General features: G+C 50.8%; 9 protein-coding genes across 9 annotated transcripts; 4 read left to right on the plus strand and 5 right to left on the minus strand.

The window, feature by feature from the left end:
* Window positions 1-363: 363 nt before the first annotated feature.
* Window positions 364-1,237, minus strand: ABOM_007009 (peptide alpha-N-acetyltransferase complex A subunit ARD1; the record flags this gene model as incomplete). Its single annotated transcript, XM_022534138.1, has 2 exons — window positions 364-737; window positions 874-1,237. 2 exons carry the CDS (start codon window positions 1,235-1,237, stop codon window positions 364-366), a joined length of 738 nt encoding a protein of 245 aa, XP_022387892.1.
* A 455-nt stretch (window positions 1,238-1,692) lies between these two features.
* ABOM_007010 (PI-PLC domain-containing protein) lies at window positions 1,693-3,166 on the minus strand (the record flags this gene model as incomplete). Its single annotated transcript, XM_022534139.1, has 3 exons — window positions 1,693-1,910; window positions 1,962-2,561; window positions 2,617-3,166. The coding sequence occupies 3 exons, from the start codon at window positions 3,164-3,166 to the stop codon at window positions 1,693-1,695; spliced, it is 1,368 nt and encodes a 455-aa protein (XP_022387858.1).
* Window positions 3,167-4,630: 1,464 nt separating this feature from the next.
* ABOM_007011 (SUR7/PalI family protein) lies at window positions 4,631-5,645 on the plus strand (the record flags this gene model as incomplete). The annotated part of the gene is made up of 2 exons (XM_022534140.1): window positions 4,631-5,036; window positions 5,092-5,645. 2 exons carry the CDS (start codon window positions 4,631-4,633, stop codon window positions 5,643-5,645), a joined length of 960 nt encoding a protein of 319 aa, XP_022387857.1.
* A 1,826-nt stretch (window positions 5,646-7,471) lies between these two features.
* ABOM_007012 (uncharacterized protein) lies at window positions 7,472-8,174 on the plus strand (the record flags this gene model as incomplete). Its single annotated transcript, XM_022534141.1, has 2 exons — window positions 7,472-7,847; window positions 7,912-8,174. The coding sequence occupies 2 exons, from the start codon at window positions 7,472-7,474 to the stop codon at window positions 8,172-8,174; spliced, it is 639 nt and encodes a 212-aa protein (XP_022387860.1).
* Window positions 8,175-8,542: 368 nt separating this feature from the next.
* ABOM_007013 (uncharacterized protein) lies at window positions 8,543-10,375 on the minus strand (the record flags this gene model as incomplete). Its single annotated transcript, XM_022534142.1, has 1 exon — window positions 8,543-10,375. One exon carries the CDS (start codon window positions 10,373-10,375, stop codon window positions 8,543-8,545), a length of 1,833 nt encoding a protein of 610 aa, XP_022387859.1.
* An 888-nt stretch (window positions 10,376-11,263) lies between these two features.
* ABOM_007014 (WD40 repeat domain-containing protein) lies at window positions 11,264-12,673 on the plus strand (the record flags this gene model as incomplete). The annotated part of the gene is made up of 4 exons (XM_022534143.1): window positions 11,264-11,285; window positions 11,341-11,392; window positions 11,454-11,949; window positions 12,038-12,673. 4 exons carry the CDS (start codon window positions 11,264-11,266, stop codon window positions 12,671-12,673), a joined length of 1,206 nt encoding a protein of 401 aa, XP_022387854.1.
* Window positions 12,674-13,200: 527 nt separating this feature from the next.
* On the minus strand, window positions 13,201-13,907 carry ABOM_007015 (dynein light chain Tctex-type family protein; the record flags this gene model as incomplete). Its single annotated transcript, XM_022534144.1, has 4 exons — window positions 13,201-13,485; window positions 13,548-13,622; window positions 13,733-13,771; window positions 13,878-13,907. The coding sequence occupies 4 exons, from the start codon at window positions 13,905-13,907 to the stop codon at window positions 13,201-13,203; spliced, it is 429 nt and encodes a 142-aa protein (XP_022387853.1).
* A 912-nt stretch (window positions 13,908-14,819) lies between these two features.
* ABOM_007016 (putative vacuolar transporter chaperon Vtc1) lies at window positions 14,820-15,251 on the plus strand (the record flags this gene model as incomplete). The annotated part of the gene is made up of 2 exons (XM_022534145.1): window positions 14,820-14,853; window positions 14,914-15,251. The coding sequence occupies 2 exons, from the start codon at window positions 14,820-14,822 to the stop codon at window positions 15,249-15,251; spliced, it is 372 nt and encodes a 123-aa protein (XP_022387856.1).
* Window positions 15,252-15,732: 481 nt separating this feature from the next.
* Window positions 15,733-16,910, minus strand: ABOM_007017 (glycoside hydrolase family 5 protein; the record flags this gene model as incomplete). Its single annotated transcript, XM_022534146.1, has 2 exons — window positions 15,733-16,229; window positions 16,307-16,910. 2 exons carry the CDS (start codon window positions 16,908-16,910, stop codon window positions 15,733-15,735), a joined length of 1,101 nt encoding a protein of 366 aa, XP_022387855.1.
* Between the last annotated feature and the right edge of the window lie 40 nt (window positions 16,911-16,950).

A 16,950-nucleotide genomic window follows, 5' to 3' on the forward strand; every position in this document is an offset into this window, starting at 1 on the left:
TGATTCGTTTATTGGGGGGATACGGTACATGAGGAACGGTGTTTCGGCGGAGCAACTGCATTTCTTGTATGTGTTCATGGGTAATAGTGCCAATGGCATGTCGAGTCTTTCATCTTTGTGGTTATACATGTTTTCGAAGTTTTTGTTTAGCCGTAAGTTAGCATGGTACTGGCGCTTAATGAGACATGAAACTGCATCACACCCACTCTGCATTGCAGGCAGTGTACATATACATCTTTCATTTCACGCAAGTAGACTACCAGACAAATCAACATCCGGCAGCACACCCGATCTATACGAATAAATAATATCACGGGAGAAAGGGAGAAAGAAAGAAAGAAAGAAAAGAGAGGGAACCCCCGCTTAAGCCTGAGTCTGCGACTCATTCTTCTCCACCAAATCTCCCACGCCCAATCCGCGTCCAACCCGCACCTTCACCATCTTCTCCTTTTCCTTCTCCGTCCCCAATTCACCGACCTCCTCACCCTCATCGGCATCTTTGCCCTCCTTCTCCGCCCGCAGACGATCCTTCCGCTCGATCTCGGCCCAGTCCATCCACATATCCGTCAGATCCATGCGCATGGCATACGCATCCTCGCCATCGGCATAGTACTTGCTCTCGACAGTCTCGACCTTGAATCCGAGGGTATCACGGTATAAGCGCAGCGCAGCGGTGTTACTGACACGCACATGAAGCGAGACGTAATGGGCGCGGTGGGATTCCGCCATAGCGCGTTCTGCAAGACGAAAAGAAAAACAACTCATTAGCATTCATATCCCAAAGCATCCCAATCAAACTCCTCCAACCCCCAACACCCAAGAAGAGGCGGGGGTGGGAGGAAAGAAAGAACGGAAAAGGTACAAGAAACATACGAGACATCCTCATCAAGCGCTCGGCAATACCCAACCGTCTATGCGTCCTCATCACACTCAACGAGGTAATATGTCCATGTGCCACGCCGTCCGTCGGCTCCTCTTCCATCTTGGCCAACACATACCCCACTACCTTCGGATACTGCTCGCTGGCGGTTGCGGCCCCGCCGGGGGCTGTGTGTTTGGAGTACCCATTCTTGGGGCGGACGACGGCGACAAAGCTCAGTTGCGGCCAAGTGAGCGCGTGGTAGAGGTAGTATTTTAGGAAGTAGTTTTCGGGGAGGTTGGTGATGTTGCAGGTTTGGATGGAGGGGAGGAGGTCGATGTAGCTTGGGTAGCTAGAGAGGGGGACTATGTCGACCATTTTTGTCTTTCGATTGTCTTTTTTTGGTGTTAGGGATTGGAGTGGGGGGTTAATTGAGGTGGTGAGGGGTGAGGGGAGTTCGTTGGGTTCAGATGGGAATCGGTTGGATTGAGTATATGTTTTTGATGTTGGTATGGTTAATTTGTCTCCGCGGGCGGTGATGCGGATCAGGTGGTGCGCTAACCCGGTTGGGGGGTGTGCCCTATCTTTACTATATCTTTTGGTGCTGAGTATCTGAGCTTGTCTTGTTGCTCCGATTTATGGTACTGTGGATTATTCAATGGTGTTGGTTCTTGTGAAAGGAGAGTTATTGAATTGAAATTTTTATATTGTTCCTTCCTATATGCGCTACTGCAGGTCGTTTCTCGTTAAATATGTAGTAAACAGGGCTGTCTGTCGTGTCTCGTAACTCCCAGCCAAATCTTCTATACAACTAAATATATATATCAAGCGATTCAAAACAGAGAGATGAGGAATTGGATACCGCCGATCAGGAGTGCGGTGGCCATGACGCCCTGCGGCGTCAGGCTCATGCCGGTGCTGGCGATGCCGCAGCACTTTCCGTTGTACGTCACATTATTCATCTTCGCCGCGACCTCGAAGACCGTGCCGTTGACGGGGCCGTAGTTGTAGTAGTCGACCAAGAGGAAGCTCGGGGGACGATCCCAGATTCCTAGGCGCCGTTAGACCATCGCCGATCGACCCAAGGGAAGAGAAAACTTACTGGTACAATTGCTCGCCATCAGGCCCAGACTGCCAAATCCGGTCACATTGTTCGTCTCGTTCAAGAGCGCCGTGTTCGGGATGAGCAGGCTGAGACCCAGCACGTCCATCTGGATGTTGAGATTGTGGTTCGCCATGTACAACCGGTTCCTGGCGTCCGGCGCCGCCAGATCCGGGGGGCGCTGGACGTCGCAGGGAAAGTCTCGGTCCGTCGGAGAGAACGGCGTCTCCCAGACCTGGGAAAATTCGTCCATGAGCCATGGATACGCTGTCTGGTTGGCTTGATAGTCCAGGAACATGACTGCACGCTTGCCGGACAAGATCATGCTGGACAGTGTCGGCCAGTCGTCCAAGGCCATCGGAATCTTGGTGGGCGTATACACCAAATCCATCAGACCGGAGCTCTGGATGGGTCCGGTGAAATTGCCCGGATCGACGTAGTCCGAGTTGCCCATCAAAATGGTGACCACATCGTACGGATGGGCTTTCATCCACTTGGTTACCCGTGTTAGATAGGCCTCGAGGGTCCCGACATCGAGCAGCTCGCAGCTGCTGTGGCACAGGCGCATCGTGTTATTGACGAGATGGGTCTGGAATTGTACTATTCGAACATCAGTCGCCTGCGTCCCCGCTTCTCTCTCTGGCCGTCCACTTACACATTCGAATTCCATCGTCCAACTGAGCCTCGACGTCCAAAGCCTGATTGGCGGCGACACTGCCTGGTTGCACAAAGGGACTGTTGTGGGCAGCAACCACGGTGATGTTGGAATAGTTCCGGGCACAGAATTCCGGGTATCCGTTGCAGGGCTGGGTGTTGACCACCGGAGATGACGAGGCGGACGCCGAGGCCGTCATGGTGCCATTGGCGGTGCCGTTGAGGGTCTGGGTGCCGCCCAGCACCGTCAGAGAATTGGAGGTGGACGTCGTCGCATTGGAGCTATTCGACGCCGTTGTCACCATCGCGTCGGAGCCGGTGAGGGTGTGTGAGCCGATGACGGTCCCATGGCCGGTGCCTAGGGTGACGGTCGAGGTGATCGACTGATAGGTGCCGGTCGGAGTGGCGGCATCAGTGACTTTATCGGTGATGGTCCCTTCCAGCGTGAACACCCCCTTCCCCGTGGACGTGCCGGTCGAACTGGAGGAATCATCTGCAGCTAGAATGCCACCTGCCGCCAACAGCGGTAGTAACCGGATCATCACCCGCATGATGCCGGTTCAGCAGAGAAGATCACCGAGGGGATGCTCTAATCGTATAATAATTAATGTATATGTACGTATATATCTGTATATCAATATGAATACGAAGGGAAAGAAAGAAAGAAAGAGAGAGAGTCGGTACAATACAGAAGGGTATGAGTATAGGAAGAAAAGGAGAAGTAAAGAAAGTCCAAGTGCACCGGGTGGAATGATGGAGAAAAGGTTAAGGTCGATGCGGAGTTGAGCACCTGAGGCAGTCCCTGAAGGCCGTTATGAACCGGTTCGGTATTATGTATTGTTCGGTGTTACTATGGGTATGTTCGGTAACAGGGACTGCAAGCCACCCGCAACAAAACAGAATTGAGTACCGGTAGGGCGATCGAAGGCTGCATAAGGACGTCTTGGCTGGTCTGGGCGAATAGGAATGGGTATTGGTTCCAGGCAGCTGGGCAAAAAAAAAACAATAAAATAAAATAAAAATAAAAATAAATATATGATTAAAATCAGACTAGGTACTCCACTGTGGAGCAGCACGCTAGGATGACGTTGCGGCGGTGCAGGTGGTCCAATTAAAGCCAGGGGTTCGGCGTGATAAACACCGACCGTCCAGACAACTCATGCTCGAGACAGATTTGGCTCGAGTGAAACACGTAATATCCACCCTGTGTCTGCGCCTCTGGATTTTTGTTTTTATCCGGTTCGAGGATATTGCATTGCCTATTTGATTTGATTTGAATTGAATTGATTTGATTGTATTCTATTCTATTTTCTTTTCTATTTTCTGTCTTCGGTATTGTCATCTTCGCGCCAGGTCAATGTCTCCGTAATGAAATCCTGCCGGTACTAAACGACTTCAGTACGGGTATAAATACGGCCAATGACCGTGAAACAATGTTTCGATCAACGGCGCTATTTAAGGATCAACCGCTTATCAGGATTTCGCCTCGACTGGGAAAGGGAAAAGAATGACAGGATTGACTAACGCCGAGAAGACGATCGGTACCCCTTAGCCAGCGGGTCCAGAATCCAGACCCCTCCAGGAGGGACTCACCAGCTGTGCAAAGACTCCAAGCACTTACGACCGCATTACGCCGCCGCCGATCTTGCGAAGATTTTCCCTGGACACCCAACTTTATTGAAGGCATTACCGTTCGATCGTCGCCTGCTTTGGCTCCATTTCTCGTATTTCGCTTGTGCTTCTCCTCCTGCCTTCGTATTTTCTCTCCAGCCCTATCGGTGCTTTGTATAACACACGCCCTTGTATATTGTGCTCTTTGTATATACCGTGGATGGTCTCGTTCTACTGTTGTCCCTCACGGTCTACGTCATCGTCGACGCCGGCCCCAGCTACTGACAATTCTTAAGAATTGAGATCGATCAATTAATCAATCAATTCTCTTTTTGATCTCCTGCTACCACCACCACCACCACTACTACTACTACGACTGGTGCTCGCCGCACGTTGCTGAGCCCATGGCGAACCTCCCATTCTTCCGAAAAGCTCCTCAACGGCCGGAATACGGCCGGAGTCGCTCCAAAGTCCTCTGGCACCGTCTCCTACGCTCCTTTCTCTACCTCATCGCATGGATCTTCCTGATCCTGGTCGTCATTGGCAATGTCTCCAACAAACCCGTCCTCCGCCAAACGTGGTTCCTCAAGATCGACCTCTCCAACATCATCCCACTCTCCGTCCCCAATGCCGTCCTGATCAACAGTATTGCTCGTTCCATCGGTCTCCATGATTTCTACACCGTCGGTCTCTGGAATTTCTGTGAGGGATACAATGATAGCGGCATCACCAAATGCTCCAAACCGGAGACCCTTTACTGGTTCAATCCGGTCAAGATCATCATGTCCGAACTGCTCTCCGGAGCCACCAGTACGTTTCGGACCCTCCCGTGCAGGCCAGACAGCCCGCCGCTAACAAAGTCCAGTTGCCCTCCCCGGAGACATTACCGACGCTCTCAAGATCGCCCGGATTGCCTCCCACTGGATGTTCGCCCTCTTCATCCTGTCCACCGTCTTGACCTTCATCATGATCTTTCTCTCCCCGCTGGCGACGTCGTCGCGACCCCCACAGTCGATCGCATCGGACCCCAGCGTCAACGCCGCTCACCCGGCCCACCGTCGCCGCACGTTCATCTTCCTCCGCGCCTTTCCGTTCTTCCTTCTGACCTTCTTCACGGCGCTCTTCACCATTGTCGCCTCCGTCGTCGCAACCGTCATGTTCATCATCTTCAAGAACGTGTTCACCTCGGCGGATTACGATCTGAATATCGAGGCGGAACTGGGCACCCGCATGATGGCCTTCATGTGGATTGCGAGCGGCTGCAACCTGCTGTCGTTCATTCTGCAGTTGGGTTCCTGCTGTGCGGCTTGTTGCGGGGGCCGGAAGGCCCGGAAGGCGCTGAAGAACGGCGGTGCCAATGGATCGCCGATGCGCGAGAAGGATGCTCATAGTCCTGCAACGACAACCGCTACCGAGTGAGCTTGGTTTCCGTCTCTTACAGCAAGCCCCGTCCAAGTAGGGGGCCAACTTGCGTCCATTATAGGCTTTGGATTGGATATTATTGGTCATCAAGAACATACACAAAGTAAGAGCCACATATATAAAGCTGGTCATATATCTCAACTTTTGTTTTAGAACTGTTATATAGACTGGGGTCTCTATACGGACATTGTTTTATCACCGCTTGGCTCAGCATTGGAGGTGCATTTGATTTGGTTAGTTACGATCGTTACGACTTGTCATGATATAATCTACGGGTATTTGGACTGTTCCAGATCCAGAGATGTAACTCGTAAGGGATGTGCCAGACTTCTCAGATACGCTTCCTGTTTTTGGAGGCTCTATCTATGTACAACGAACTAGTAGTACTAGAACTATGAATCAGACCATAATTATAAATCATGTCACACACGTACAACGGATAGAAATACTTTCGCGTGTATATAGGTGATCTGAATAGATTCTACTCGAAAGCCAGATTAATGGTTGACATTGATCATTTTGTCGTAGCTGCATTTGCAGGGATATATATATCACTGTTCAGTTCGCTGCGGTTCAATTTAGGGCATGGCTGTGTATATCACGGAAAACGGTATGTTTTAGCTAGAAGTAGTATCTCGTGACAGTTAGATTAGATTTAGCGCTCTTGTATATAAGACTTGAAAAAGAATAGATTATGAGTCTTTGTTTAAAGAGATTATTGTATAGAGAAGCTAGAAGTGTATAAAACTTCGTATCCGTGGACTCGTTTAGCCCTAGAATGCTGGGCGGAGATATGATTGTTTGTTTGAATTAGAGATATACTGGATCCAGAACTATAACACTCCAGCTGACTATTATAATATTCCTATAGATATCATGAGCATGTAGGGTCTGCATACTAATATGTCCTTCAACTAATCTTTACGTATATGATATCGATTTTTATGTTGACCTTCATATCATTTCCTGCCGACGGAATTCCCACAGCTGCTGGATAAGTTCAAGAAGCATGTCTTTCGCTATCAAGACATCCGGTTCACAAGGCTCCGTGCCGCCTCACTAGCAAAATGCTAGGCTTAGGGAAGAGAAGAAGAAGAGTACCTAGTACCTGACTTGGGTAGGTACCCAGCTCACCCTCTTCAAGCGGCAATGCGACAGGAAAGGAGGACTCGTGCTTTTTTATCCAATATCATTCATTACCGACCAAGAGGATATAGATAGGGTCCTTTCGATAGTCTCTGACTATATGCCACTGCCTCCCCAGGATACAAGAGCTTTGCAACCCCTGCTACCTGCCGTAGAAAACTACCGGGTCATTAACGAGCGAGCGAGCGAGGTTCATCCCAGCTGAGAGCCAGAAAGAAGGACAAAGATTTTGAAGAACCATGGACTTGTCTGCAACAGCAGGAGCCAAGATCGGCGACAGCCATTGTAATAGCGAGCCCTAGCAGCGTTCTATTGTGGAATTCCGTGGAGCTATGACAGATGCATGGAGCAGGAATTCTTTGTCTTCTACTTCTGTAAGTACAGTACAGCATGGTCAATGAATCCTGCGCTTTTCAATCAACGGAGAACTAGAATGACGGATCATTGTCCCTGGGGTGCCTCTGATGCATCTTTCCCATATAATCCAGTGCCTATTGTTACCAACAATCTAGTACATATAAGCAAAAGGCGAAAGGGGCGCATCGCTGGATATTTACAACAGCAGCATACTTTACATACTTACATACCTACCCCATATCACTTTCATTCTTCTACGACTCTTGCTTTCTGAACCCAAAGGGCACTCCTAGAGGAGTGGAACCCTCGTACCTTCAACCATGAACAGCAAAGCAACCAGACCCAAGCGACCAAGACTACCCAGTCCCGCCACCCGAGAACTATGGATGAAACGAATCGGCAAGAGTCTCTCTGCGAACGCTCCTCTGCGCCCAAACAAGCGAACAAAAACGAGTGAACGCGACGAAAACTGCCCGGAAACCAGACACCGGTTCCTCACGACCTACAAGTGCAAGAAGATAAGGGGGGAGAGCGGGCTGCGCTACGGGCGTTACCGAGAGAATTCCCATGGAGATATGACGACCGTTGCTGGGGGGTCTCTGTACGAAGATGCTAAGTTATACAGAATGGATCGGAGGCAGGATGCTGAGATATATGAGGAGCTGTATGGAATCTCTCCTTTCAAGGTGCCGAAGAGTAGGTACATGTACATATGCAGTCCGTGATGAATGGCCAGCTAAGCTAATCTGATGAGACGTAGTGCATTCGGAAACGCGTGCCTTGCTCAATGATCATGCGACGGCTTTGGCTTCAAGTGACTATAAGTTTACGCCCAGGTTCCAACACGGTTTTGAGGAGTTCGTGGCTGCTCTGAAAATGGCTGGATTTCCGCGATATGAATACTTTCGGTGGAACCTCAATGGCAACATTGAGGACGAGCATCCAGTCCTCATAAAACTCAGGTCATGTCATTGGGCTTTAGAAAGAGCTTTTAAGAACGAAGTCACATACATTAGTAGCTAAGAGAAAGGGTCTAGCTAAGCCTTTGTTCAATACATTGACCGTTAAGTTGGTTTGCTTCGTCGAGGTATTCTTTATTAGATTGTCTTTATCTGTTAGCAAGCATCACTGTCGTGTTTGGCAGTGCACCCAAAAGGATCGATCTCCTCAGTCTGTTCAACCGACCACTTAGCCCACATAGTAATAGTCATTGAGACCTTTGTATAGTGTCAACTTCTTGGCTACATCTACAACCGATTGTCAAGTTACGATAATAAACAAAGGCAGGTGTCACAGAGATTAAATAAATATGCAATATTCCCTAATCGCTATGCAAAGCTTCGATTACACTGTTGGAATCTTGAAAGTAATAAGAATGGGTATCATAATCTTTAAGCTTCGGCCAGTTCCGCCTCCATCGCACGAGCCAACTCGTCGTCATCATCATCATCGATGGGGCCGTTCTGGGCAGCTGTATGATCCGGAGGATCACTGTGACTCCGCTCAACTAAGGTGCTGGTATCTTGCTGAGGTCGTGGAGATTGCGAACTCAAGGTACGAAAATCATGCCCCGTCTGTCCGGTCTCGAGCCAGCCATATTTTTTGTTTCGGAGGGACTGGAGCATCTCCATGCGGCGTTGGCCTCCTTCCGTAGGGGGTTCCGAGGGAGCGGGTTTGTTCGCCATCTCATCTGTCAAATCAATCGTGACTGGGGTCGACTCGCGTTCTATTGCTGAGCTAGCAGGCTGCTGACTCTCGTGGACACCCGAGGCGTCGGGTGGTATGCCCTGGGGAGGTAGGGGTTGAGAGCCTTGCCTGGCATGCTGCATGTCTCCTGAGGGCGCCGGAGTAACGGGGTGAGAATTCGGCGTGAGAGGGTGTCCCCGGGCTTGCGATGTGCGCGGAGGCTTGTATGAATCCGGGATCGGAGCAACTGCAGGCACTTGTTTCTGGACGTGGATCTCGTAGAGAAGGTTGTTATAGATTGTACCAAGGTCATGTAGCCTGTTTTTCCACTCTGTTGCCTCTCTCTTATACTGCTCAACACGGTTCTGGTGTTGACTAGAAACACGTCGAAGCATGGCATTCTCTTCGCGCAGTAGTTGCTCTCTGGTCTTGCCCGTCACAGGGTCTATAGTAGTCCACTCAAACCAAGCGCTTTTGTACTTGTTCCGCTCGCAGGTGAGAGTATATACCTTTTCCTTCAGGCTGGAAACGCGATAACTCATTCGATCGTCTGCAACTTCAATGTATTTGACGTGGAGATTTGGTGCTGACGGAAGATAACCTAGAGGTCCTCCATATTGTGGGTAAGGGGACGTGTATTCCGGTTCTTGATGAATTCGTTGTAAGATTTCTCGACTAATATTGGACGCCAAATCTGAAGATTCGAGAGAAAATCGGTCTTTAGTGAGTAGGCTGACAGAAGGCTCCTTTGATATCGAATGTACAGGGAGTTCAAGGGAAAGTTGGTCGCCTTGTGCGAGGGGTGGCTCAAGTCCGAAATCTGGCGGGAGCTCGTCATCAGGTATCAAAGGAACATTGAAATCCGGATCCTCAAACAGGGCATCCAAAGAGTCAAAAAGTGGATTGGGTGACTGCAGTCGCTCTAGTCCGGGTGTATGGGGAGCGGTTCCACCTTGTTCCGGCTGGTGAGAAGAGTCGGGAGAAGACAAGGAAGGCGTTTCCCCAGGAGAAGGAACACTGTGGTCTTGCTGTGACTCGACTAGTCGTCTCTTTTCAGGTGGGCCCCATAAATCAAGCTCTGGAAAGGCCTCATCGCCAGCTCGTTTTCGAGATGCAAAAGCCGCATCAAGCTCGCGAAGTACAGCCTCGGAATCGAAGAGCGGGTCGTCAAACAGTGCTTGTACTGTGTCAGTCGAACCAGCGAAACCTACAGGGTCAACATCCTGAACCGGTAACTTGGATGAGCCAATACCCGCCGCCGAAGCCTTGATCTTTTGATCCCCGGGAAGCTGGTCGCCGGTGTACGCTCCTTGTTCACTGCCGTCCGGCAAACTATGGTTCTCTTCCTGCGAGGGCACCTGAGCATCGACAGGTTGCTGTGGCTGCGACCCAGGGGGTGGTGTAAGCCCCAGATCATTCACATGCAGGTGATGTACGTAAGGGGGAGATGGAAGATCCTCGAGAGCATAAAGCCCTTGAAGATCTGGAGGGCAGGTCTGGAGAGAGGTAGAAATACCTTCAACCACGCTTCCATCCATCTTGACAGAGATAACCCAATATAATGTAGATCAGAAAGACAGTGTGCCCGCCACTATGGCTTTACACCCTTCAACAAAGCGGAGGCCTCAGACGGGGCAAGTGCGATGCGTATTGTAGACACGTCGGTGGGCGCAAGGTATGTGGCGTCGACAACATCAACGCAGCGACAGGATGGAAAACGCCATGGGTAATGTATATAGGCTATGGAAATAAGTAAGAATAAGTTCCTGGTTATTTTTCTCCAATGGGCCTTTGTTGCGCTGCAGTCCGTACCTGTTGAGACACCAGAGAACCTCTAATCAGAAATTTCAATTTTCTTCCGTAGAATACCGAGTCGGCGCAGACGGTTTGCAGGACGTCACAGGGTTTGGAACGGTGCGAATGATCTCCAGACGAATAAACGGTCGGTAGCCAATATTCGTTACTTAATTGGAAGATGAATTGCCAAGTACGACGCCTCGACAGAGTCGAACTGAACAAGGACACGACTTTGCTGCCGCTCAACCGAAGGTGAAAATGACGCGGATTGTGAGACCTTGTCAGACCCTCTGTGACAGCCGCGGAATGATCCTCGCTGACGAAGAAAACAAAGCACAGGGCGAAACTTTGTATCTTATCTGCAACAAAGAGGAAAACATGATTTAAATGGGCCTTTTTTTTAGTCGACTTTTAATCTCCCTGAGCGCGTTCCGCCTTACCCACCGCCTTCAAGACCGCTCACGTGTGCCTTGCCCAGAACGGCCAGGGATTGCGGGCAGCGACGACCGCCGCAGCATAAGGCCGGCAGGAAGCAATTCGACTTTCTTTCCGCTGATGGGGAAGGAATCGCTCAGGGTCTCCTAATATTTAATGCTCTTCAGTTCCTCATAGGTTCCCGCACCTTCAATATGAGCGTCATTCTTTGTACCGGTAAGTACAAGCTGGCCTTCAGCATTGGTTTCGAGATCTTTGGTTGGCATTTCAGTGACGCTAATTGACCGCTTCGCTACCAAAGCCGGATATGACCACACCATTCGGTAAGTCAACTATTTCCCCTACGATTGCCGGCATACCCAGCGCGCTAATCCTATATGGCAGTTTTTGGGAAGCCCTGTCTGGCATATGCTCGCGGACTATCCAGCATCCCGACTCTCAAGTAAATCGCTTATGTATCACCCCAGACAAGCGCTACCTGGCCGCCGCAGGTCACAACAACGTCAAGTTGTATGATATCAAGTCCACTAATCCCAACCCGGTTATGACCTTCGATGGCCATACGAACAACATTACTGGGGTTGCATTTCACTGCGAAGGCAAGTGGATGGTCACTAGCTCGGAAGACGGCACGGTGAAAGTGTGGGACACGCGCACCGGCAGTCTACAACGCAACTATGCCCATAAAGCCCCCGTCAATGATGTTGTTATTCACCCCAACCAGGGTGAACTCATCAGTGGGGATCGCGCGGGTATCGTCCGGGTTTGGGATCTGGGCGAGAGCGTCTGCACTCATCAGCTAATTCCCGAAGATGACGTTGCTGTGCAAAGTGTTAGTGTTGCAAGCGATGGATCTTTACTCTGCGCAGGGAATAAGAAGGTATTCACTATTCACCTCTCTCCCTCTTGGTGTCATACCAAGCAAACTATCCATTCACTTTGCGATTCGAGACTAATTGACCTGTCAGGGCAATGTTTATATCTGGCGTATGGTCCAAGATGCTGAATTGACTCGCATCGTCCCAATGTGTACCTTCCAGGCCCACAAAGACTACCTCACCCGCATACTTCTCTCACCGGACGTCAAGCATCTCGCCACCTGCTCAGCAGATCACACAGCCAAGGTCTGGAACCTCGATCTCGACTATCCCCCGGCCAAGACAGCCGCCGCGCAAGCCAAGGCCAATGCCAAAAGCATCACCTCGGAACCTAAAGAGACCCCTTCGTCTCCACCTCCTTCAGAAAGCCTAGTGAACACCCCAAGCAGTGAACAAGGCAGAGCCGACTTTATCAATCCATTCAGCTTCATCAACGGAACCCCGCCGCCCACCAACGAGCCCCAACAGACCTTCCCCGTACAACCCGATGGTCCCCCAGTAGATCCGAATACCAACACCCTTTACCTGGAGACCACTCTAGCAAATCACCAGCGATGGGTGTGGGACTGTGCGTTCTCCGCCGATTCAGCCTATTTAGTCACCGTTTCGAGTGACCACTACGCTCGTCTATGGGAGTTGGCTTCGGGCCAGGTTATCCGTCAGTACAGTGGGCATCACCGCGGGGCGGTGTGCGTTGCTCTGAACGATTATTCTGAGCCTCGATGAGAGGTGTTGAGGTACGCACATTTGTTGTCCGTTGTCGGTTAGTCTTCTTCATGGTTAGCATGGCGCCTGGGATTGGGTGAAGCATGGAGGCATGTTGCCTTCTGCATTGGAGTTCAGGCTTGTTTGTTCCCACTTGTATTGTTTTGGATGTCTACGAGTCTATGGCATGCTCACGTATGATTGTGGTATATCCAATCCGAAATAAAGAATATACATATAATAGTCTGTCTGTACAAGTTCTTTGTATATTCCCCTACATATGTATTGATACGATCAGAAACACACAAAGGTATAAGGCTCACCCGAGAAAAATAACATACCGACAACTGATAGGACAGAAAACCTTATCTGCTCATTGCACCTTGCTCCCAAAGCACAAGGACAAAAAACGATGATACCAAAATAATAAAGGGAAGAATAATTCGTAAAATTACAACCATGCGTCTTTAAGAACCAATCAAACCACCAAACATGTGAGGAATTCTTTTATCTTTCCTTTAACCCCGTACAAGTGGGTATGCTTAGATTTAGTTGACGGCAAACCACGTTACACTCACGACGACATCCAGACCCCGCTCGTCAGCACCGGGGTACTTGAATGTCCACATTCCATCACGGTTGACGTCCCAGAACGCGCCGGAGGCGGAGTGCATCCCGCGTTTACCAGTGTTGCTAGCGGCGCCCTCTGCGGCGGCAGACTTGTCGATCAGGCCTTGTTGCACAATGGTGCTGTTCACGGTGAACCGGTAGGGGGCTGCCGTCGAGGGGGTAGAGGGAGCGGTCGCGGCGATGAGAGCTTTGAGGATGGTGTTCTGTAGCGGTTTGGTGGTTAAACCGTTGTCAAATGACGCCAAGGAATACGGTCCACACTCACAATGATCTGAGAGTTCCATTCGCCGACCTTGGTGTGCTCGTAGCCCTCGACACCGCTCAGTGCGGAGTCACACGCCTGTTCTAGAATTAGTACAGGCTTTCGTTATCTTGCCATGGTGACAGTTGAATTGAATAGCGTGTGCCACCGCAACTAGGTTGAGACGGATGATAAGGGGGAGAACGTACCTCGGAGGCAATCTTGGTGAGGTCCTCGATAGGGACAGGCTATGGGCGTCCACACGAGACAGATGTCAGCGTGGACCGAGTCAATGGACGAGCGATAGCGGACAATGACGTTTTAGCGGCGGGACAGGATTGCATGGTCACGCACCGAGGAAGTGGGAGCAGTCTCGACAGCCATTGTAGGTGTGATAGTCGGGTGTAAAGATAGTTGTTCGGAACAAATCTATCGAGTTAGTAGGGTTGAACCGCGATTGGGGTCTAGACGGGCCCAGAGTCGACAGTGGGCAGACTGGAGAGAATCTGGAGATATGGTTGTGGGGGAGTGCGGCCCCGAGAACGGGGAAGACGAATTGACGGTCAAGACCTGCAGAAGAATAAAACTCACCTGATGCAATGTGGTATGCAGGGATGAAACAAGCGGCGATGTTGGCGGAATTCCAAGACTGTAGGGAGAGATGGGGATTCCAACAGGGTGTTTTGCTGGATGTTTAGGAGCCGCAGTTGAGCGTGTTATCAGGATTGTGGCTTGACGGTCGATGGTTGGCCCACCCTTGCAACCACCCCATACTGGATCGGGGTTGGCTTAGTAGCTACTTGCCAGCTAAGGGCTAGTGCCGTGCTTAGCCCATCACCGCCACAGGAATACGGGGTAACCATAATCCGGAACGACCTCAAGCGATGACAACAGCAACGAACGAGAGCACGTGGGATTGAGTCGACGGTCGGAAATCAACCCGACGCCACAAACTAGGCCGAAGCGGGTAAGTAGCAAGACGACCGGAGCGTTTGTAGCGGGGCACAATCTGGGCCGTCTTGAATACCGACAGTAGTGGTTGCAGCAACTGTATCGATCCTCTCTAGTCTCTCCCCCGACGCTTCCAATCAATTTTTTTTTCTCTCTCTCTTCTTCCTTCTCTAACCGAGCATCATCTATCTTTTTTTTTTCATCCCATTTCTTAGCTATAACATTATCGAGGTTGTTCAGAAACTCTCGTCTCCAATTGCTCTCATCCCTCCTGGCAAGCTCTCCGGATCCCATCTCACTAGCTCTTATCTCTCCCCTTCCGTACCCACACACACACGGACCAAAATGTCGAGTCAACCTCTCCTCCAGACTGCCCCAGGTCAGTAAAAGAGGCATCATGAGTCAATCGTCTCAATCCCAACTAACAGTCCCCCCAAAGGCAAGCGCATCGCCCTGCCCACTAGAGTCGAACCCAAGGTCTTCTTCGCCAACGAGCGGACCTTCCTCTCCTGGCTCAACTTCACCGTCATCCTGGGCGGCTTGGCCGTCGGTCTCCTGAACTTCGGTGACCGCATCGGTCGTATCTCCGCCGGTCTCTTCACCATCATCGCCATGGCGGCCATGATCTACGCCCTCTGCACCTTCCACTGGCGCGCAGCCAGCATCCGCAAACGCGGCCAGAGCGGCATCGACGACCGTTTCGGTCCAACCGTATTGGCCCTCGCCTTGTTGGCGGCCGTCGTCGTTAACTTTATCCTCAGGATGACGGAGAACTAAGCCATCTTCTGTGTTTCTTGAGTGTCTTCTTTATGTGCTTGTTTCTCAACCCCCTTGTTTTGTGGGGCACGTGCCCGTACTTTTGCTTGCGTTAGACCTGGGTTATGTGTTATGGTCTATGCCCTTTATGGACTTGTTTCTTATTCGCGCTGGGGTGGACGTCGCTGGCCGGTGCAAGGGTTAAGAATGAGTGGATAGATTATGGTCTGGTTTGACGAGCGGTCGCAAGACTGTCTTTCTTTTTTTTTTTTTTTTTTTTTCTCTCGACTTTTTATTATTGTTTATTGCTGCTTGTACGTGTACATTGTGGGTAGTTGTATATTCCTCTGTTGTCTTCTGTGTTATAGCGACTAAAATTGTGCTACAGCCACTGGTTAGTGGGCTTCAAAATTGCAAATTTGAATTATTGGCCATGAATTGAATACTATCAAGTACAAAAATATCGGTCTCAAGCAACAAAAGGAACCCCCTGGTTCGTCCTTCACTTCGTAGTATGGAATCTCGTCAGGTCAATGTACCCGTGGTCAACAAAGTACTCAAAGTTCCAGTAGTCTGCTTGTGTTCCTTGCCCGTTCACGGTCGCATTGCCCGAAAACTTAGCGGTCCAGTAACAGCTGCCTTGGGAATACTTGTACATGGCATCGAGACCTGCATTCACATTCCTCTCACGGAGGGCAAAGGAGTTCTGGTATAGCGTTTGGATCGACCACTCGCCCGTGAACACAGGGAACTTGCCGTCCCCAGCCTTGGACCGCGCGTCCGCGTACAGGTGGGTTGGCAGGGTCTCAGACGTGACGTTGCGTTCGAAGTAGTAGGTGTGGACGTCAAAGACAAGGTTTGCGCCGGCGGGGAGCTGACTGGACCAGTACTGCTCCGGTTTGAAGCTGCCCTGGAACATGACTGGGATGTTGGGGTTGACAGATGCGACCCTATCGATCACGGCACGGATATACTTCAGTACCCAGGTGGCTCCGCGATCTGAAAGTGCGGCTGGGGTTCCGAAGACGGACATATCCGGGTTATCGGTAGGCTCGTTCATCGGCTCGATGGTGTACGATTGGGGCGAGCCTGAGTCTGGACGAAGGAGATGACGGCATCAATGACTTGCATGGAGTAGTCAAACGCGGTCTCGTTGTAGTACCAGCCCCAGTGTCCGCTGGCTTCGCCGATGGTGAGACCGTTCGTGCCGCCAGGAAGGGAGTGGACATCCACGATGATGTGCATGCCATACTTGGTGATCGCGTAGTCGGCGATCTGTTTGAGGTAGGCTGTCTGGTTCCCGGAGTACAGTTGGGAGCCAGGGAGCTTGATCCAGGCGGCGTATGTCGTGGGAATCCGCAAGACTTCTACTCCGACGTTGGCCAGCTTGTCGATGTCGCTTTTCGTGATGTAGGTCGCATATCGATGTTCCAAAACAGGTCCACACCGGGATCCTAGGTGTTCACAAAGCCCCCATTCATCGTCTGCGCCGCCGGAATAGGTTCCCCAGAACTGGCTGTCAATCGTGGACTCCTGGACGAGCCAGCCTCCGAGGTTGACTCCGTTGGCTTTGAAAGTGGTCCAGTTGACGTACTCTGGACTGTGCACTCTGGGATGGGGAACTGCCAAAGCGGCCGAGAGACAGCCCAGGGCAGTGAGAAACGGTAGTGACGAACGCATTTTCACGTAATGAATGCAATTTTAGAGGCCTTATACTGGT

This window comes from Aspergillus bombycis (genome assembly GCF_001792695.1).
Source record: "Aspergillus bombycis strain NRRL26010 chromosome Unknown contig00059, whole genome shotgun sequence".
NCBI lineage: Eukaryota > Fungi > Ascomycota > Eurotiomycetes > Eurotiales > Aspergillaceae > Aspergillus > Aspergillus bombycis.